Source organism: Scardinius erythrophthalmus (assembly GCF_964197995.2).
Source record: "Scardinius erythrophthalmus genome assembly, chromosome: 1".
NCBI classification, from domain to species: Eukaryota; Metazoa; Chordata; class Actinopteri; order Cypriniformes; family Leuciscidae; genus Scardinius; species Scardinius erythrophthalmus.
The window spans coordinates 6,466,723-6,489,113 of NC_138221.1; the positions used below are offsets into that span (position 1 = coordinate 6,466,723).

At 42.5% G+C, this 22,391-nt stretch overlaps 1 protein-coding gene across 4 annotated transcripts in view; it reads left to right on the forward strand.

Moving 5' to 3' along the window:
* Window positions 1-22,391, forward strand: part of LOC308700440 (uncharacterized protein) — a 32,397-nt gene that overhangs the window by 6,169 nt on the left and 3,837 nt on the right. For 2 of the 4 annotated variants that reach the window (XM_081382079.1, XM_081382078.1), the window contains exons 2-3: window positions 3,202-3,298; window positions 10,507-12,385. In XM_081382079.1, the coding sequence (XP_081238205.1) occupies window positions 3,265-3,298; window positions 10,507-12,385 (1,913 nt within the window). In that variant the 5' untranslated portion in view covers window positions 3,202-3,264. Of the gene's footprint in view, window positions 1-3,201; window positions 3,299-10,506; window positions 12,386-22,391 lie in introns of those variants that run through there. The other 2 variants (XR_014031308.1, XM_081382080.1) reach the window with 1 other exon arrangement.

Consider the following 22,391-nt stretch of genomic DNA (forward strand, 5'->3'; position numbering starts at 1 on the left):
GCGTGCAGATGTCATGCTGCAGAATGGTGGTCTGCCCGGGAAGAGAAAACATCAGAGAAGTTACCTATCACGTGCTACAGCTCCGCCTTCTGGGCAGCTGAAAGATGGGGATGGGGGTTTACATCTACCAACATGGGATCGGAGGTGGCGAGGGCGGCGAGTTGTTCTCTTGTCTCGACACATGGAGGTTGATGTGGTACAGCTGCTCTGCTCTCCTTCTTCCCGTCTGTCGCACATGATAAGTAACCGGTCCAATTCTCTCCAGCACCGTATGGGGCACTGACATGTGGCCAGGAATTTACAGGCAGCGTTGGGGACTAGGACCATTACTCTGTCTCGGGGCTGGAATTCCTGTGGTTGGGCGGCTCGGTTTCTAGTGGTGCTGTTGGGCCTGCTGCGCTTTCAGCATATGCTCCCGTACCACTGGCATTACTCAGTCGATCTTCTCCCTCATCTGTTTCACGTGGTCCACCCTAAGTGATGGGCAGCAGGCGGTTGCTCCCAGGCTTCCTTCCCCACATCCAGGAGGCCGTGGGGTTGCTAGCCGAAGAGGAGCTCGAATGGGGTGAAACCAGTTGAGGCCTGGGGAACTTCGCGGATCCCGAAGAGGACGTAGGGTATCATGAGGTCCCAGCTTGTCCTCCTCTGGCGGTGACCTTTCGGAGTGGGACGGCTTCTGGATACCGGGTGGCATAGTTGACAATCACCAGGATGTGTTCATGTCCCCGGGCAGACTTAGGCAGTGGTCCAACGAGGTCCATCCCGATGCACTCGAAGGGCACCTCGATTATGGACAGTGGGATCAGTGGACTGGGGGAGGCGTCCTGGGCGACGTCAGCTGACTGGTCGGGCAGGCTTGGCAGAACCACTTTACTTAAGCCTCCAGGCCTGGCCAGTGGAAGCGGTCGCAGATCCGCTGAATGGTGTTAGCGGCCCCCAGATGTCCTGCCATGGGGTGTGAATGTGCGAGTTCTAGAACGGTCTCCGTCTTTGTGCGCGGCACGACTAATAATGATTTCTCCTCCCCTCTTCGTTGAGCGACACAACAGAGTAGGCCATTCTGGACAACGAAATGTGGGAGAGGATGGGGGCCAGGCGCTGAACTTCCTTGTCCTCCATGACGCGGACCTGGGTCCAACAGTGCTTCAGCCTGTCGTCTACGCGTTGTTCCTTGGTGAATGAGCCCCCCCCCCCACCACCACCATCTCTCCCGCTGTCCGAGGCCAGAAGGGGGGCGCTGGCGAGGTACCCGAGTCGCAGCGGCCAGTAGGCGGTCAAACCCGGGCCAGTCTCTCCCGAGCAGCACGGGAACCGGAAGATCCTTCATCACTCCTACTTCCACCGGCCAGGCCCCAGGGCCGACCGAAATCGTCACTCTGCGAGCTGGTACTTGTCGGGTGTCCCTGTGGACACAGGTTATAGGAAGGAAGACTGTAGACTCCATACGTGGGGACAGAATGTTTGACTGGACCAGGCTTACCGCACTGCCGGATTCCAGGATGGCCCGAAATGGCTTTCTGTTGTCCCTGACATTAGCTTTTGGAGCACCAACTAGTAGATTGCTGTGAAAAATGCAGCCAGCCAGGTTCGTGCAGGAGGTGCGGGGGCCTCTGTTGGCATGGGCTCGTCCCGCGGTGAGGGGGCCACTGACCTGTCTATTTGCCGCTGAGCGCACTTCGGCATGCATTGCTCCAGGGCCACCCTACGAGGAAACGGCGGCGTTCGCTCCCCTGCCTCCCGCTGAAGGGCAGCATCTGCCAACTCGATGGCCTCAACGAGTTCCAGGGTGGTACTTGGGTTCCTCATCCCGACAGCCTGTCGGTGTGAACGGGGAAGAGCACAAAGCAGGCGGTCGATGACAATGCGTTCCGCCACCTGACTCCAGCAGCCAGTGCTGCGCGAACCGCGTGAGTTCAGTGGCCTGGGCACGGGCTGGCCGACGGGGCTTATATTCCCAATCGAAGAAGTACTGAGCAGCGCATATCAGAGACAAACCCAGACGGGCCAAAATTTCCCGCTTCACATCATCGCAGCGCCTGGCGGTGGCGCCAGGGAGAGAAAAGTATGTGCGCTGCGCCTCTCCGGTCAGGAGAGGGGCCAAAACCTGTGCCCAGTCATCGTGCTGCCAACCTTCATTGGTGGCTGTGGCTTCAAACATCAGGTATGTCTTTATGTCATTGTGTGGGGTCATCTTCTGTAACAACTTGGCGGCTTGTGCTCGGGGGTTCGGCAGCGGAACGTGTTGAGCGGCACGCAGCTCTGCGAGTTTGTGCTCGCTCTCACCCTTGCCTGGCGGGTGGTGAGGTGCTCAACTATTTGTTGCTGGCGGATGCTAACCTCGGTGAGCCGTTTGAGAAATTCTTCCTTGGGGGAATATTATCCAATGGCATAATAACACCTACTGTGGAGGTGGGTATAAAGATAGTAAGGCCACATCTGATTGGTCAAATTTGGATAAACAGCCTATGCATGCAATACACAAATGCTTGACACATAAAATAAATTTCATTTATCACACCTCTCTGCGATACGGCTATCGCATGTACTATTATCGCAATAACGATAATTTTTCGATATATGTGCAGCCCTAATCATTACAATGGCACATGAAACAATAAATAAATATCAATAAATACTTGTCAGTCAAAAAAAAAAAGTACTGCACAAAATAATTCACGAACTACACTCAAAAACTGTTGTGAATTAATTAGAATAGAAATGTTTAATTATATTTAATAGCTAATAACAGAAACAGTTTTGTCATTTACAAGGTTGTTCAGCTTTAAGAAAAGTCTACCCATAATGCATAGTGAGAGAGAGCGTGCAGATAGAAAAAGATAGAGAAGAGAAATGAGATTGACTCCATTTGTGTACGCTGTATTTGTTTAATCCTGTTCAAAAACTTCGGTAATCAGTTTGTTTATTTTAATTAAGATCAAACTTAATGTGGACATATTATCCTGCTGTAATTACTTCTCTGTAGTGGTTGATGAAGAGTGTCATTAGTGATTGTTTTTGTGTTATTGATGTTTTATCCATTTCATATTGTGAGAAATAACAGTATTGTTTCTAACAGCAAACACTCAGAATAAAGTGTTGATGGTCTGAGACTCATCAATATTAACAGATCTGCTGAAAATACTCTTTATTTCATGACAATAGTTCCTGTTTTCACCTCATTTATTATGCTGATGTCTTCAGATCTGCTGTAAACTGACACTTAAAGAGGACAGTGAGAACAGGAGTGGTCCAGAACCCTGCAGAATGAAACACACTGAAGATCCTGAAGAACAAAGAGGTTGGTGTTTATTCTCCATTCATTCATGATGCTGAAGAACATTCATGTTGGAAACATTCAAGCACTTCACCACATTTAGATAAACAGTTAAACTATGAAATGGTACAGAATTTTCTGGGTAGGGCTCCAGACTAACGTTTTTTCACTGGGAGCGCTGGAGCCCCTGACTGAAAATTTTAGGAGCACAAGCAGAAAATTCAGGGGCACACCTTAAATCAGCTTGCAATGCAATTATTCAAATTTCCCCCAAAATAACTAATTCTTTAATAATAAATAGACAACATACAGATATGTGCAGTTTTATTTTAGGTTCACAGGCTCCAGACTAGCATCTGAGGGCAGCGGCACCGGAGCCACTGAGTTCTGCAGAGAGTATCTGGTGGCACTGGGGCTGACAATAAAGCACTAAGCTTAATTTAGGGTGTAGATGACATTAATTATTATCATTCATAATGTCTTAATGTTCATTAAAAAGCTAAATGAGTGAAATAATTTATATTAGGGAGTGAAAATAGCCAATAATCATTCTACTGTTTACAATGGTAATTTATTTATTTTATTATTTTTAAATAAGAGTTTTCCTACATCTTAAAATTTTTAGTTTTAGGTCAATCTTTGAAGGACAAACAAAAATGTTTTGGTCATCACATTAAAAATAACATATAGATTTGAAGTGCTGGAAAAAGATGTGTAGTACTTAAATAGCGTTTGACTATTTCTGTCACAATACCATAGTTATGGTTAGAGTTACAACATTAGCCTAAATCCATGGTGAATGTGGATTGACCAACATGGTTGCTGATTTGGTTGCTGATTTGTGGACTGAAAGCCTTCTAAAAATGTTTCTCCTGGTTTCCACGTCAGCGCTGTTTGATCTGATATCTATGGTTTATAACAGAACTCTGTGTCGAATTGAAATGTTTCTCACTGGATCTCGCAGCGATGATGTTATTAATTCTGAGGCGAATTCAATGGATTTCTTCACTGAATCTCCAGTGTCTGGATCTCCTAGTAACAGTGTCGCCGCGTGATCGAGATCGGCCCGTGGCTGGCAAGTTCGGGGCGCTGCTCTGTCTATGATTGGTCCGAACTAATAAACTGTAAGGTTTGAGGGCGAACCAAACACAAATGAATCTTCCAGGTGATTTGTTCAAACATAATTCCACTCAACATTCCAGACCCCAAGTCACCAATCCAGAGCCATAAAATCCAGGCTTTAGCCACACTAAGAACTTTATGGCCAACTAAAGCAACTAAAGGAAGAACGTTGTCAATGTTAGATGGTTTGGAAAAAGACTAATTGGTTCAAAGATGGCAAAGCTTAGAGCCCGATCAAGATAACGTCAGATGTTGCTGGATCCCACGACAGATATACAAAACAGACCTCCTTCTTCTTAAGGACCTCTGGACGATCCCAGGGTTGAAATCTCTTAAAACCAAAGAGACTGGGACTTTACCCATAAACGTACATAAAATCATCCCAAAACAATTCTTGATGCACTTATAATTTATAATGCACTTATAATGCACTTACTACATAATTCTATATTACAACACTTTGTCTCAAAAGCGACTTTTCCGAAATCCATATCCCGCAAAAATACAGGAATCTGTTACTCATCTCTCTAGTTGTCGCTAAGAATGTAGTCCTCCAAAACTGGAAATCAAAGAAATCTTGCCACATCAATCACGGGACAAACTTAATTTCAGAACACATTTAAAGGGTTAGTTCACCCAAAAATGAAAATTCTGTCAGTAATTACTCACCCTCATGTTGTTCCAACCGCGTAAGACCTTCGTTCATCTTTGGAACACAAATTAAGATATTTTTGATGAAATCTGAGCCATGTCTCACTCCTCCATAGGCTTCTATGTGACCGAAACTTGCTGGCCCAGAAAAGTTATTAAAGAGATCGTTAAATGAAAAGTGGAATAAAGTCGTTATTTTTGTTTGTTTTTGCGCACAAAAAGTATTCTCGTCGCATGATAAACTTAATGTAGTGCCACTGTAGTTACTTGGACTATTTTAACGATGTTTTAATAACTATTCTGGGCCGGTGAGTTTCGGTCACACTGGAAGCCTATGGAGGAGTCAAAATTCTGTCAGATTTCATCAAAAATATCTTAATTTGTGTTCCGAAGATGAACGAAAGACTTACATGGTTGGAACAACATGAGGGTGAGTAATTACTGACAGAATTTTCATTTTTGGGTGAACTATCCCTTTAATGGAGTGAAGGGGGTGGATTGGAATCCACTGCTGCTTCAATATATATGTAATGAGTGATTATAATCAAGGTATTAATCAATACTTTTCCTTCTAAATATCAAATAAGTTGAATGACTTCTCTGGAGATTTTACTTTGTTATAGAAGTTACCAGTGTGATTACTGAAATGTTCTTTTCATGTATTCATTAATGTCAGTATTTGATATTTGAATGCAGTAACATTGCTTGCCTATTTTTCCCAGCTTCCAGAAATTAAATAGGGACTTGTTTTGTGTTTGAGAAAGGTCTTCAACATGTTAAAACACATAGGGGTCATTGAAGTCTATAGTTTAAGGTACCATTTGCCTATAGTTTACATTTAGACTAAAGTGTCCTATCCTGAGAGAAAGAACTTGCTATCTTGATGTTTTGAGACGAGACTCCTGTTTATAGTTAGAGCCTGGCCAAATCCAACCTTGGAAAAGATGTGTGTCGGTGTGTTAGTCTTCTTGCTTCCAGGTTAAGGAACCACTGGCATTGTTGGAGATTGACTGAGTTGTTGTTCGAGACATGCTGGCACCCAGCAACCCAAATTTGCGACCTGGAAGGTCATGACGTGCCTAACTTCAGGGTCCGAGTGTCAGCACCATAATCTATGGAGACATGCTTCAGTCTATCTGTATATATGTGGAAAATTACTATGTTTATCTATTTCTTAGCCAATCAGAATCATTCAGCCTGTACGCAATGACGTAGCTTAGACCTTGGAAATGGTGTAACTGCTGTGATCTTTGTAACTGTAAGGGGGGCGGCCTACGAACTCCTGTGTGAGTCTTGAAGCTGAACTTCTGCTGATGAAACCGCAAACTATCTTCAGTAAAACTTTTCTTCAATTTTTTATAATTCTGACTCCGGGTCTTCTTTTCAAACATCTGGTCCATGGGTCCTAAACTGTTAACCCCTAACAGGAGAAACACAATGCAAACAGAAGGAAGCAAATATCAGCTTTTGAAGACACTTGGTCCCCATTTTTGACATTTCTTGATACCACACAAACATAACTACAAGCCGCCACTGCAGCTATCACTTCATATATACACACAGGCATACACTATCCACACTCATGCATAGCATGTTTCCAAACCCATTTCCCCTCAGACACCTTAATCATGATGCAATAGCAGACTTAAACGCGAACCTGTGAGAAACGCTGATGGCGTTCACATGCGCATTTAGAATGGGTTCTATAGTTATGTGCATCTGAATATATGTGCACAGGTTTGGAATTCCCTACAAACCAAGCCTAAACAAATTAGTGGTGCTTTATAAAATTTTGATACATAATTTTATTTTATTTTATTTTGTCACTTCGGGGTAGGTAGGTGAAACGAATTTCCCGAAAATGCTTTATCTGTAGAGTGGTAAAGGTATCCTCTACAGTGTAGCAATACAGATATTTGCTGTACTGCCCCTTTAAGTACTTTCATGTTTCTGTCACGTCCTCCCAAAAAAACTATACTCTGGCAGGATTGGAGGAGAGGAAATTAACAACAGAAATGAGTATTAGGGGCATGTTTTAAAGAGTATAGAGCAGTCATGGTCAACTGACAAGGTGTGTGTGCGTTACATTCCCGTGGGAGGCAGTCTTTGCGGGTGGATTTCTCAAGAAGGTTTTCTGGCATCATGGAGAGGAGATAGTGCTTCTTGGTTGGCCTCTCGCTAGCGGATGTGTTCTTTGGCCTACAAATGCTTTCTCAAGTCTTTCTCAAGTTTTGAATCGGACTGGAGTTTTGCACCGTACTCCTAAACCGGTGGCTTGGTGGAGTGGGGAAAAAGTTTGGAGCAAGACGGGCTGACGCTGACGATGTTCCCGAGTCACTTTTGACTACCCGTGCTGCCATCTTGGTCAGTGTTGCTATATTATATACACAAAATAAATTTGCACACACACAGCACTCAGTGCCACAGATTTAACGTGTGTTAGTTTTTTCTTGTTTTTTTTTTCTCTCTCTCTCTCTATTGTTTTGAACTTGAATATACATTGCTACCGTGATTTAAGGAGTGTTGATTTTTTTTTCTTGTTTATTCTTGTATTATTTTTGAAGTACACTGTGTTGCTAAAAAGAAAATAAAAACTTGTTTATTCTTATTAATCACAGTTGTATATACTTTATTATGTAGTTTTTTTTTTTTCTCTTTTTGTATGTAACGGGTGGTTGGTATAGCTATCCGGGACAATAATCTTTGTGGCAAGTGTATACTTGTCTGGCGCACGAACATTAATGTTTTTTTTTTTTTCTCGAGGCTTTGGGACTGAGAGTTTTTTTTTCTTTATTGGGCGATACCACCGTTACAAAAGGGAGAGACTAGTTGGCGCTTCAGCACTGCGTTGTCATCGGGTCCAGGCGAAGGTCCTTCGTCAGATCTAGATACGGCCTGGATCCGGCAGGCTGCGGGAGAGCCTCGGGATAAACAAAGACACTAAAATTAGCGTAGATGCCATTCTTCTTATGATGTACCAAGTACATCAGGATTTATGGGAAGTGTTCCCGGTTCCGGATGACCTAATCTATGCAGCCTAACATTATGTGTATGCTAGGTCAAAGAGATGTGTCTTTAATCTAGCTTTGAACTGACAGAGTGTGTCTACTTCCCGGACAATTTTAGGAAGATTGTTCCAGAGTTTTGGTGCTAAATAGGAAAAAGATCTACCGCCAGCAGTCGATTTTGATATTCTAGGTATTATCAATTGGCCGGAATTTTGAGATTGCAATAGACGTGAAGGACTATAATGCGTTAAGAGTAGGGGTGCAACGGTACAGATAGCCCACGATACGGTCCGTACCTCGGTTTTTGGGCCACGGTCTCGGTTCGGTTTCGGTACATGTTTTGTGTAGAAAGAGACTGCTATTTCATCCCAAAAATATGTTTTATTTTTCTTATGAGCATAAACAGAATGTCACAGTAGGAAGAACATCAATGTATGGAATAAATTAACACTCAAAATATTCAAGTGGATCCCAATTCCAAACCTTGATAACTGGTATATGAAGTGATCAATGTGAAAGAAAAAGTGCACTTTTACCTTTAACCAACATAAATTAGCTTGTGCTTTGAATAAAAAAAAAGCAGAGCAAAATAATATAATAAAAGAAATTCAGGATTTCTTCATTCAGGATACAAAGTGCAATGTTATTTACTCATGCACTATTGAGAGATTCTTGTGCAAAAAAATGAGTCTATTAACACTGTCTGGTGCCAGGCGAGACCGGTTGGCACTAACGATGTCCCCAGCAGTGGAGAAAATTCTCAACTTTTCAGAATGCCGCAAGCGCACCGTAGGTCACGTGACAAGAACCAACCAGAGCGCAGCTGATGGTTGCTTTAGCAATGACAGACGCCTCCGGAGCGCAACCGCCCTAGCGCTTTGGAAAAAGGAGAACGCGGCGCGCCTAGCGTTTTCTACGCGTTTTTAGGCGCGATATGTGAACGGCGCCTAAAGCAAAAACTAAAAGGATCAGCGCGAACTCAATGGCTAAACCGAAGTCCCGCGGGACACGAGGGTAGATTGTCCCGTGCAGGGCTGACCGAACGGTCCGGGATTTTACCGTGTACCGTTGCATCCCTAGTTAAGAGCTCGCTCAAGTACTGCGGAGCTAAACCATTTAGTGCTTTGTAAGATTCACTTGAGCTTGTTTTTCTGGTGTCCCACTTTCACATGCGCAATAATGGAAGTCAGTGCAAGGAAAAGTCTAGTGTGAACGCCCATTAATAATTACATTTACATTTAGTCATTTAGCAGACGCTTTTGTCCAAAGCGACTTACAAATTAGGACTAAATTAAGCGAGTCATTGTGAAGAGTACTACTACTACTACTACTACAAAAAAAACAAAGCAAGAAGTGCTCAAAATACGAAGTTCAGGGTTGCATAAGCGAGGATATAAAGGAAAAGGAATTATTATTATTTATTTATTTAATGAGGTTAAGTGCTCACGGAAGAGAAGAGTTTCCAGCTGTCTTCTGAATGTTGTCAGGGATTCTGCATTCCGGATGAGGGTGAGGAGATCATTCCAACAGCATGGAACTGTGAATGAGAATGATTAAAACATTGATTAAAATAATTAAAACGTTTTTAGTAAAATAAATATCAATCTCGAAGTTGGTGTCAAAATATGGCAATATTGTATATTTTAATGTTAATATGTTAGATAATTGTGTCATTGATCAAATATATTTAATAGTTTTTGCTGAAGTAACAAGGGATTTTGTAAAAATAATAATTGGAAGATAAATTTTCCTCATTAATGGAAAGTTTCAATAATGGAGCGGCTAAGTGCTTATGTTTGGCAGAATCGTTCAGTTTATGATACAAGCGTGAAAATTGGCAGTCTCCATGGGTCACTTGACAAGAAAATTGTCCGAGCCACTTGAAATTTCAAGATGGCGGCCATTTTTCAAGATGGCCGACACCTTTGTGGAGCAGTTAAGTGATATAGTGGTTTATTTGGTGATACAAGCATGAAAATTGCAATAGCTCCTCTAAGGTGGTGGCCATCTTGAAAAATGGCTGTCATCTTGAAATTTCAAGTAGCTGTGGTTGGCTTATTGTCTAGTGACCATCAGAGACTGCTCATGCCAATTTTCATGCTTGTATCACCAAATAAACCACTATATCACTTAACTGCTCCACTAAGGTGTCGGCCATCTTGAAATTTCAAGTGGAAAATTTAAATTTTCTTATCAAGTGACCCATGAATACTGCTCTTGCCAATTTTCACGCTTGTATCATAAACTGAACGATTATATCACTTAGCCGCTCCACTACAAAGACATATGATCAATTTATAAAAAAGCATCAAATTATAATATTTTATAACAGTTGTCTACTTTGTACCATTACATCAGGGGTCACTTTCATGTCCTTTCACTTTATATTTCTCTCTGAGTTATTTTGATGTACTGAAAATTAAATTGAATATTTTTTTTCTTTCATGTTAGACCTGATGGAAGAGAGCGAGGAGAGTGAAGAACTGAGTGAAGTGGAGGAGGAGAGTGAAGAACTGAGTGAAGTGGAGGAACATCATGTCAAACCTGAAGGAAAACCCTTTAGTCATTCAAAGACTAAACAGACATTTTTAAAGAAAAGAAGAGCCAAGAAATCTTTCACCTGCACTCAGTGTGGAAAGAGTCTCACAACCAAACAAGGTCTTGCGCGTCACATGATGATCCACAGCGGAGAGAAGCCGTTCTCATGTGATCAGTGTGGAAAGAGATTCTCATGCAAACGAAATCATAAAGAACACATGATGATTCACACCGGAGAGAAGCCGTTCAAATGTGATCAATGTGGGAAGAGTTTCAGTCGATCAGCAAACCTTAATGTTCACATGAGGATCCACTCAGTCGAAAGAAGAGCCAAGAAATCTTTCACCTGCACTCAGTGTGGAAACAGTTTCACAAGCAAAAATGGTCTAGAATGTCACATGAGAATCCACACCGGAGAGAAGCCGTTCTCATGTGATCAATGTGGGAAGAGTTTCAGGCAATCAGCAAACCTTAATGTTCACATGAGGATCCACACTGGAGAGAAGCCGTTCACATGTGATCAATGTGGGAATAATTTCACAGACAAAAGTAGTCTTAATATTCACATGAGGATCCACACTGGAGAGAAGCCGTTCTCATGTGATCAATGTGGGAAGCATTTCTCAATTAAACAGCATCTTAAAATTCACATTAGAGTTCACACCGGAGACAAGCCGTTCTCATGTGATCACTGCGGCAAAACTTTTCGTCATGCATCAGCCCTGAAGACACACCTGAGAGTTCATACGAAGGAAAAGCCGTATTCATGTTCTGTGTGTGGAAAGAGTTTTTCACGGTGGGACACTTTACATAAACATGAGAAAACTCACACTGGTGTAAGAGAGTACATGTGCTTTAAATGTGAGAAGACTTTTACTGCAGCAAACAGTTTAAAACTGCACCGGAGAATTCACACTGGAGAAAAACCTTACAAGTGTTCACACTGTGACAAGAGATTCAGTGACTCATCATGTCTGAATAAACATGAGAGGATCCACACTGGAGAGAAACCTTACAAGTGTTCACACTGTGACAAGAGATTCAGTCACTCATCATATCTGAAAACACATGAGATGATCCACACTGGAGAAAAACCTTACAAGTGTTCACACTGTGACAAGAGATTCAGTCAGTCATCACATCTGAAAAGACACGTGAGGATCCACACTGGAGAAAAACCTTATAAGTGTTCACACTGTGACAAGAGATTCAGTCTGCCAGCAGATCTGAAAAAACATGAGAGAATTCACACTGGAGAAAAACCTTACAAGTGTTCACACTGTGACAAGCGATTCAGTCAGTCAGCAAATCTGAAAACACATGAGAGGATCCACACTGGAGAAAAACCTTATAAGTGTTCACACTGTGACAAGAGATTCAGTCTGTCAGCAGATCTGAAAAGACATAAGATGATTCACACTGGAGAACAACCTTACAAGTGTTCACACTGTGACAAGAGATTCAGTGAATCATCATCTCTGAAAAGACATGAGAGGATCCACACTGGAGAAAAACCTTACAAGTGTTCACACTGTGACAAGATATTCAGTGAGTCAGCAGATCTGAAAAGACATGAGAGGATCCACACTGGAGAGAAACCTTACAAGTGTTCACACTGTGACAAGAGATTCAGTCGGCCAGAAAATCTGAAAACACATGAGAGGATCCACAGCAGAGAGAAGTCGCACACGTGTGATCAGTGCGGAAAGAGTTTCTCTTTTAAAACTCACCTGAAGCGACACATGAAGATCCATGCAGTGGAGAAACCACATCACCTCAGTCTGAGATCACGGTAAGTAGTTTATTTTCATGTGCTGAGCAACAAAGTCTCTTCTGTGTAAGTTAGCCACACATCACCCTATAGCCAAATCTCTCCTCTCCACCTATACACGAATCCGACGAGCGTTCTGTGTAGGCTGCCATCTTGTGGTGACGCCATTACTGAGCTGTTACTGGTATGTAAACAAACCTCCGTGATAACGCACCCTCGATGACAGCTACAGCGAATATATGCTACAGCGAAGTCAGTATGACTTGTTGGGTTGATGATGTTAGACAGTGGCCTCCAGTCACAGATGTAGGTACAAACGATCTTACAGATTATTTATGAAAATAGCTTGGCAATAACTATGCTAGCTAGGCTAGCTAACGAGGAAACTATAAAAAGATCTGTCCATTGGCAACAATAAATAAATGGATGTCAAATAAACAAATTCATGTTTTTCATTTGTTACCATTATTTATCTCACATTCACATTTCAAAAGGATAGGGTAAGGTACAGCTAACTGCTAGTGTTGTTGGTTCTCAGAGTGAGAGTCACAGTCAAGCAAATCAAACATTAACAACAGACATAACAGTAATGTTACTAATGTTACTGCCCCAACGCGCCCCTTCTGTTGTTTTAAAGGTATTCAAGAGTATTTTCTCCTTCGCCTGGCATCCGATGATCAACAAAATGCCAACTTCAGGTCACTGATAGAGGGTCAAAATTATCTGAGCTCCGTATGGGTTGGTCAAATAATGCACACTCTACCAGATGATAAACACATAACGTTAGTTCTAAAAGGACCTGTCCGATTTTCACAGACCATTAACAACACTCATATTGTACAAATAACTCTGCAGAGGAAGAATAGGAAAGTTGTAGATGTAATGTTAGTGACAGTCGTAAATCGCGGGCTGTTTATTCCAGTGGACGCAACTAAACCAATAGGAGGCAATGGCGCAACGCTACCCAGCAACAGCTCAGTTATGGCGCCCGCTTGCTTCCGGTAGTTTCGCCGGATTAGTCTATAACCGGTGTGTGGTGAGCACAGGACACTTTGTTGATTGATGTCCATTAACTTGTTTTCAACCAACAGGAATGTCTAATTTGTTAGTAAAGGATCAATGCAAAAAAGCACATATTCGCTCTCTGACAGTAGGTGGTGCTCATGTAAAGCATAAATACAGCACTATACAGGGCTCTAGACTGCGACTAAATGGTCACATTTTGCGACCTTTTTTTAAGAGAGAGCTGCCATTTCTGCCGCATACGAGAAACATCACACGGCAAACGAAAGCAGAATGAAACCAAGCTACTCGTTTGAGCTGTGCAGCGCAAACAGTTTATCAGCTCGGATCAATACTAGACAGCGGTTTACTCGTGAGCCGATCTCGATCACGAAACAACATTACTACACAGCGCTGACAGATCCATTGAGAAAACATTTTAAAGGGATAGTTCACCAAAAAAGGAAAATTAGCCCATGTTCCCTTAAGAGAAAGGTTCTCTCGTAATGTGTTGAAAACGCTATGGGAAACTCCTTTCTCGAGAATTATTGTAGCTTTATTTTAAAATGCATTGCAGCTGCACAGCTAGAGCATCATAGTTCGAGCACTAGCAAGCTGATTGGCTGTGCTGCAGCAAATGCACAAACCTATGGCGATTCGACAGAGGCGAGCGGTTCAATCGAAGCGCTTGGCACCTTGCCAGCCTCGAGCAAGCCAAAATAGGCGTGGCTGAAGAGTATAAATTCAGAGAAAACTCGCCATATGACAGATTTAATCCCCTTCAGCTCGAGCTCTGTTTCTCACCTCGTTTCGCTGACCTCTCCGGATAGAAGCCTTCTTGCCGACAAGTAGCCCTTCAGTGGAACAGCTTCAATGCCGTCATTCCTCGCCCAAGCTGATCGTTTCCCTGTGGCATCCGACGAGATATCCTTTACAAGCTTTCTATCTAAAAGAGCAGAACGTGTTGTTTCAAATGCCACTCCCCATTTGCAAATCCTGCGGGATTCCCCTTCAAGTGTCGGACCGACACCCAGTGTGCTGTCTGCCTCAGTCCTGAGCACGCCGAGGCAGCACTCACTAAAGGTGGCTGCCTTTCATGCAACAGCATGCCCGTCTCGGCGCTTTGATCTAGGCTCGCTCTCGCTACTTCAGAGAGCAGGCCCGCCCATCTTACATCTCCGGCACCCATCGAGCACCGTAGGAAGAAGCGGCGCGAGCAGAGGACCAACCAGGGCACCAACAGGCTCCTGCCAGGGCACCAACAGGCTCCTCGCCAGCGCCGCTCCATTTTTCCCCGAGGTCCACATTGAGCTCACTAAATCCTGGCGCGCACCCTTTTCAGCTTGAACGCGCTCTTCTGCTTCTACCACAGTCTCATCTGTTGACGGAACTGAAGAGAAGGGCTATGTAAAGCTCCCGCCACTTGAGGAAGTGGTCGCTGCTCATTTGTGCCCTCCCACTGCAGGCAGTTGGAGAACAAAAGCAACGCACCCGTCTAAGCCATGCAGAACTACTACCGCTATGGCCAGTCGCGCCTACGCCGCCGCTGGCTCTCTCCCCCCTAAGACAGCGGGGAATGCACATTCTGAATTACCTCGACGACTGGCTCATACTGACTCAGTCAGAGGCGGATTCCCATACTCACAGAGCCTGGCTCCTTGGCCATCTCGAAAGCCTCGGGCTCAGGGTAAACTTTGCCAAGAGTGTGCTGTCCCCCAGCCAACAGATCACGTTCCTGGGAACAGTGCTCAACTCCGTTTACATGAGAACATGGCCCACGTCGGGCTCTGTCGATTCAGCGGCTCGCCGCGTCGTTCAAACTGAGCTCCTGTGTACCCCTCAGAAAGTTTCAAAGGGTTTTGGGCCGTATGGATTAAGCATCATTAGTACTCCAGCTAGGCCTACTGCATATGCGCCCCCTTCAGCTGTGGCTAATGCCTCAAATTCCAGCCCATGCCTGGCGTTCAGGCCTCGTAAATATCAGGGTAAACCAGCGCTGTACCAGAGCTCTGGCCCCCTGGAAGGTCACCAGCTGGTATCAGTAGGGTGTGAACATGGGTTTGGTTTCAGAGAGGAGGGTTATCTCAACAGATGCTTCCAGCCTCTGGTCGAGCTCGGAGAAACACCTACTCATCAACTGCCTCGAAATGAAGCACCGCATCTTGGTCCGTACGGACAACATGGCAGTGGTATCCTACATCAATCGCCAGGGTGGTCTCAGGTCTTGCAACATGTTCATAATAGCCAATCAGCTACTGTTACGGGTTCACGCCAACTTACGCTTACTCAGGGCAGCTCATGTGCCAGGCACGATGAATGTGGGGGCAGACATGCTATTTCGGGACAGGAGGTCCCAGGACCTCCGAGAAGGTGTCCTGAATACCATATTGGAGGCTAAAGCTCCATCCACTAGGCGCCTCTACCACCACAAATGGTCAGTGTTCTCTAGCTGGTGTCTAGCTCGGAACCTCGACCGGCAAAGTTGTGAAGTACTAATAGTGCTTACATTTCTCCAAGAGCTGTTGGACGTGGGGCGCTCCCCCTCCACACTCAAAGTGTATGTGGCAGCTATTGCAGGTTTTCACTCGCAGGTGGCTGGCTCTTCCTTGTGTAAGAGCGACCTCATTGTTCGCTTCCTTAACCTGTTAAGCTGCAACCCCACTTTTGAAAAATCCCAAGAAATGACATACCCAAACTGAAACAGATACAGTTAATGAACCCTTTGTACTAAAAGAACAAGTATGATCTCATTTGAAAGCTGACACCTGGCAGTTTATTGTAAATGTAGAATTAATTATTGTCATAATGACAAAAATTGTTATAAATAGCTTCAAAGTTTTGTAAAGTTATTAGAAATTATTTTTTATGAAATATCCTCATGAAAATAAAATTGAAGTTGGCACTGGAGCAATCTAGAAATGCACTACAGCTAATGCCACATGTCTAAACATTTTATGTTTAAAATCTTAAGATAATAAGTCCAAAACTCTGTATTTAGTGAAATGTTTTTCAAGACCATGTCATGTGACTTTATTTTGATTTGATGCTAAAATGCTACTGATGTTTATTGCCATCTTCTAACCATCTATCCAGTATATTGTCTTTATTGTTTTGTGGTGCAAACGAGCCCCATTCAGTCTCAGTCTCCCCCTGCACACATTCACACCTCTCCAGCCTGGTTATGGCTGTAAATATGCATTTCTTTTGTCTGCATTATAGTTACTAACGACTGGCTATTCACAGGCTATTCATATGGTTTCAGTCACTAATTTCTTTTCTCAAAGTTCACCCTTACATTTTAAACTGTATCAAATGCATTTCTTGAATAAAGAAACATTTCAGTAAGCATTCAAAAAATAATAAAAATATAACTTCTAGGTGGCAGGTGCACCTAGGGCTAGCTAGCATGATAGCTTAGCACACCATCAATACACGACAATTTATGAGATTAAAACCATGTTTGTGCTTATAAACTTACTTTATAAAGCAAATCGAGTATTTTAAATAATTTTCTGTGATCTAATTTGGCTTCAGATAAAAAATCAGACAGAAAATATACTATTGGATAGGGGTGTAACGATATTCGAACCGAACCGCAAAACCGCGATACAACAGCCACGGTTCGAACCGCGATACTCTCATGTCGAACCGAACGCGCCCCGCCCCCTGCTGCCCAACTCTCACTTCACTTTGTCACAAAACTATTTTTTCTTCCTTGACATTTGATTAAATAGTAATTAATGAGTACACTTTTAACAACTAATAAGAGCTGTAGTTTTAATAAATATTATTATTATAATATTATTTACTAAATAAAGTGCATGTCACGTGATTTGGGTGATCGATCACGCTCGGGAGTTTACATACGCACTTCAGGATGGCAACTCCGCGCCACGGCATATTGTGATTGAAGACCCTGCGGTCACAACCACTGACTGATATTGATACAGCAGCAACAGCAGCAGTGCTGATCACGAATCTTGAGAATGATCACCGACACCTGTCATCATCCAATATGATGACATATCACAGCTTTTTTTAATCATTGTTTGATTTGCGAACATAATCCTTTGCCGTCTGGCCGCTTCCGCTTCAGGCCTGACTCGTCTCGCGCTAACGGTAATTCCCTTTCACTGTCCACGTTTTGATTTCGGCAAATCACTTTTGGCGAATGCAAACAACGTGATTATTGTTCACGAGTCCAACATCCAGCCACACAAGAAAATATGTAATCTACCTGAGGGAATAATATGCTCACAAAACATTTCTGATTATTATTTGTTTAAAACGGTTTTGTCCACTATAACACTAGTATAACACTATAAATGTACTGTCACTTTTGATTAATGTAATGCATCCTTGCTGAATAAAAGTAGGCAATTACTTTCTTTAATTACTTTCCCCAAAAAATAATCTTAACCTCAAACTTTTGAACTGTAGGCCTATGTATAATGTTAAAAAAGCTTTCCATTTCAGATAAATGCGGTTATTTTGAATGGTGGTTTGTTTGTAATGTGACATATATTTTTTTGTATGACATTAAAATTATTTTTAGAATTAAATTGTACATAAATAGGTTAAGCAATACAAATGTGTTTGTCTGATAACCTTTTAAACATAGCCTATACTTAACTACAGTTTGCAGACACTGAAATTATGTACATTGTGCGATACAGTAAATATTTTGAGTGTCCCTTATTTTCCTATAAAGAACCACAATTGTCCCGCATTTTACTTTTCTGAAGTTGGCAACCCTACTCAGGTGTGTTTATTTCTGACTAGTCAGTGGAGACATTTAGGCTATTTCATTTTAGTTAACTCAGGTGTGCTAACTGCTCTAAAGAAAACATGAAGCCAATGTATAAAATTAATAAAGTTAAGTTAAATTATTGTTGTTGTTGTTTTTATTAAGTTAAAAGTGAATCTAGTGTTATTATTGCTGGTGGTGCCCTGCCATGAACCCTGCCCCCACAGCAAACAGAACCGAACCGAACCAAACCGTGGCTCCAAAACCGTGATATGAACCGAACCGTGGCATTGGTGTATCGTTACACCCCTACTATTGGATAGTGTTCTGCACAACAATTCTATATAGATTAGCATTACATTATAAATATAATCTATTATTATGGAAATACCTGGCATGGATTGAAAAACACAGGTAACTCAAATATCATAGCAAACATGTTTATTGTCTTCAAAATGTCTGTATCTGCATGTTACAGCCATAGTTACAGCGCGATCTCTTGTTAGCTGTAAGTGTGTTCGAGGCTTCCTGGATTGTCACATGATTATGGCACTTCTTCATGTTCTAATACTGTGCACAGGGCGGCGAGGGCGCCCTCAGGCTATTGGTATGAATTGAAAACACATAAACAGAGTATGCAAACGCTCATAATGATTACATCGACGCATTTGGGTATAAATTCAATAAATATTATTCCTGTCTATAGAAATCTGATGTAAACCTATGAGAATATATCAATATTTCTCCAAATCTGCACATTTTTGAGCTAAAGCCTAGAAGGACGTTGTTTTGTGTATCGCTGTCATGACGACGGCACAGGAGTTTTTTTATGAATGAAAGCGGCTGACGCGCATAATTCATATCAAAGGTATAGACTCATTTTTTCATTTCATAACTCCTGACACAAATTAAGAAATAACTGTCGCCATAAGTTTCTCAGAATACAATAGTGGTCAAATTCTGAAACTTGATATCTTTTTAATGATGTATAGTTTGTCAAGGTATAACATTAAATCTGATAGTAACTTTGAACTATATATAAATAAAACCGCTTCAGTGCGCCCGCGCTCTGGCAACGGTTAACAGGTTAAAGGAGCCAGGAGACTTAACCCACCCCGACCACCTTTGTGCCGGCCTTGGACCTTTCCTTGGTTCTACGAGCTCTTAAGGGACCGTACCTCCCTTCAAGCCACTTCAGTTGGCTGATCTAAGATCCCACTCTCTTAAAACCACTCTGCTGTTAGCACTAGCGTCAGTTAAAAAAGTTGGGCACTTACAAGCAGTCTCCACTAGCGCTTCTTGTCTTGAGTTCGGGCCCAATGACCCCAAAGTCATCCTTAAACCAAAACACGGATATGTGTGCTCTCAACTCTGTTCAGAGACCAGGTTATTTCCCTATCAGCTCTTCCCATTTCGGGAGAAGATAGTAATGCTCTCACACTCTGCCCTGTCAGAGCCCTGAGAATATATCTGGAGCGTTCTGCCTATTTCAGACAGTCTGAACAGCTCTTTGTCTGTTTCGGGGGCGCTCCATAGGGCTACCGGTCACAAAAACTAACGCTGTCAAGATGGATAGTGGATGCCATCTCCCTTGCCTACACCTCGCTGGGTCTCTCGTGCCCCATAGGTGTTAGAGCTCACTCCACAAGAGGCATGGCTTCCTCTTGGGCTTGGTCCAGTGGAGTCCCAATCGAAGACATTTGTGCAGTGGCCGGCTGGTCCGATCCGTCCACATTTGCTAGATTCTATAATCTAGAGTTTCCCGCCTTGCAGGCACGAGTTCTCTCTATTTAAGTCTCTGGCTAGTCTAACCCAGACCTATGTATGAACCAGGTCCCCACCCGCGGTGGCCTTCATTCCCTTTTATGTGGTGAATATCATTCTAAGGGCTCGACATTCTAGTCCATTATGATTTAGACTACTCTGTTATTAGTCTCGGGTCTCCCCGGACACCTTCAGGGTTGTCACTGGCGAATAGCACAGCGTTTTAAAATGGGTTCCCATAGCGTTTGCAACACAGTACGAGAGAACTTTTCTCGTAAGGGAACGTACTTGGTTACTTGCGTAACCTCGGTTCCCTTAGAGATAACGAGTACTGTGTTGCCTGCCGTGCTATTTCGCATATATCAGGTGCTTTGCTTCAGTTGATTTAAACCTGTCATATGGTGAGTTTTCTCTGAATTTATACTCTTCAGCCACGCCTATTTTGGTGCGCTCGAGGCTGACAAGGTGCCAAGCGTCCGATTGGACCGCTCGCCTCTGCCGACTCGCCATAGGTTCGTGCAGTTGCTGCAGCACAGCCAATCAGCTCGCTAGCACTTGAGCTATGATGCTCTAGCTGTGCAGCTGCAATGCGTTTTAAAATAAAGGCTTCAATAATTCTCGAGAAAGGAGTTTCCCATAGCGTTTGCAACGCAGTACTCACTCCCTTATCTCTAAGGGAACGGAGGTTACGTAAGTAACCAAGTACGATTTACGCACCCTCAACTCATCCTATTTATGTATGACATTCTTCTTTCAGATGAATACAATCGGGTGTAATAATAAATGTCCTGGCTCTTCATAATGTGCTTACAATGGCAGTGAATGGCTGTTTTCTGTTTCGATAAGAGTCCGGGGGCTAATATAAAGGCCTTCTGAATTGAAGCCTTGAGTAAGAAAAAATAATAAGTAATATGACTAGCTTCCGGTCAAACAAACATACGGATTTGACTTAAGTCTATTGTCATGGTGCAATGAGCAGAAACTGCTCTTTGTAAATAATTGTTTTGGGAGCTTCTTAGGCTCTTCCGCGCTGATGGCTTACACCCAAGTAGAATCGGAGCGGATCTTCTTTCTGATAACATCTCCAAGATGTTAAATACCATTTGACTAGTAACCAAAAGTCCAAAATTACAGACTCTGCTGCAGCAACTTAATTGATTTAAATACTAGTGTAGAACATTGCATATAATCTGTGTCTGTTCCTCGTTTAGTGAGATCAAATAATAAATCTACTGCAGGATCTAGGAAACATCTAATTGTTATTAAAATGGAAAATCTCGCTATTAGTGAACAAAAACAATTTCTAAAGCTAGGTCTTCTAAACATTAGATCACTCACACCTAAGGCAGTTATTGTAAATGAAATAGTCACAGATAATAGCATCAATGTACTTTGCCTTACTGAAACCTGGCTTAAACCAAATGATTATCTTAATGAGTCTACTCCATCAGGATACTGTTATAAGCATGAGCCCCGTCTGATTGGTCGTGGCGGCGGTGTTGCAACAATCTATAGAGATATTCTTAATGTTACCCAGAAAACAGGTGACAAGTTTAACTCGTTTGAAGTACTTGTACTAAATGTTACGATCTCAGATCCTATTATATCTAGCCTTGGCTACCGTATATAGACCACCAGGGCCTTACGCTGATTTCCTAAAAGAGTTTGCAGATTTTCTCTCAGATCTATTAGTCAATGTCGATAAAGCATTAATTGTTGCGCATCATTTTAACATGCGCATAGATAATTCAAATTATGTGTTAGGGGCTGCGTTTACAGATTTATTAAACTCCTTTGGGGTCAAGCAAAACGTCACTGGTCCCACTCATCGTCTTAATCATACACTCGATTTAATTATATCATATGGAACCGATCCAACCGATATAGATATCATTCCACAAAGTAATGATGTTACTGACCATTACATGGTAACTTGCATATTACGTACTGCTGTAATATGTCATGCTGCGCCACGTTATCGACCAGGCAGAACAATCCTTCCATCCACCATAGATCATTTTTCAAATTGCTTATCTGATCTGTCTCAGCTGCTCAGTGAACCCAAACAAACAGATGAACTAGAAGAACTAACTAGCACTATGAGCACCATTCTCTTTAGAACATTGGATATTGTTGCACCCATTAAATTAAAAAAGGTCAGAGAGAAAATTAAAGCACCATGGTACAACAATACTACATGTGTTCTAAAGTGAGAAACTCGTAATTTAGAGCGTAAATGGAAACAAACTAATTTAGAGGTCTTTAGAATAGCGTGGAAAGACAGTATGTCACGTTATAAAAAGGCCCTAAAAGCGGCCAGGGCTGAGCACCTCTGCAAACTAATAGACAACAACCAAAACAATCCAAGGTTTTTATTTAACACAGTGGCTAGACTAACAAAAAAAATATTCACTGAGAAAATAGAAAGCATCAGAACCACAATTGTAAACGTTCAATCTTCAATCGCGCCTTATAATTCAGCCTCAATTATCACCCCGCAAGAACAATTACAGT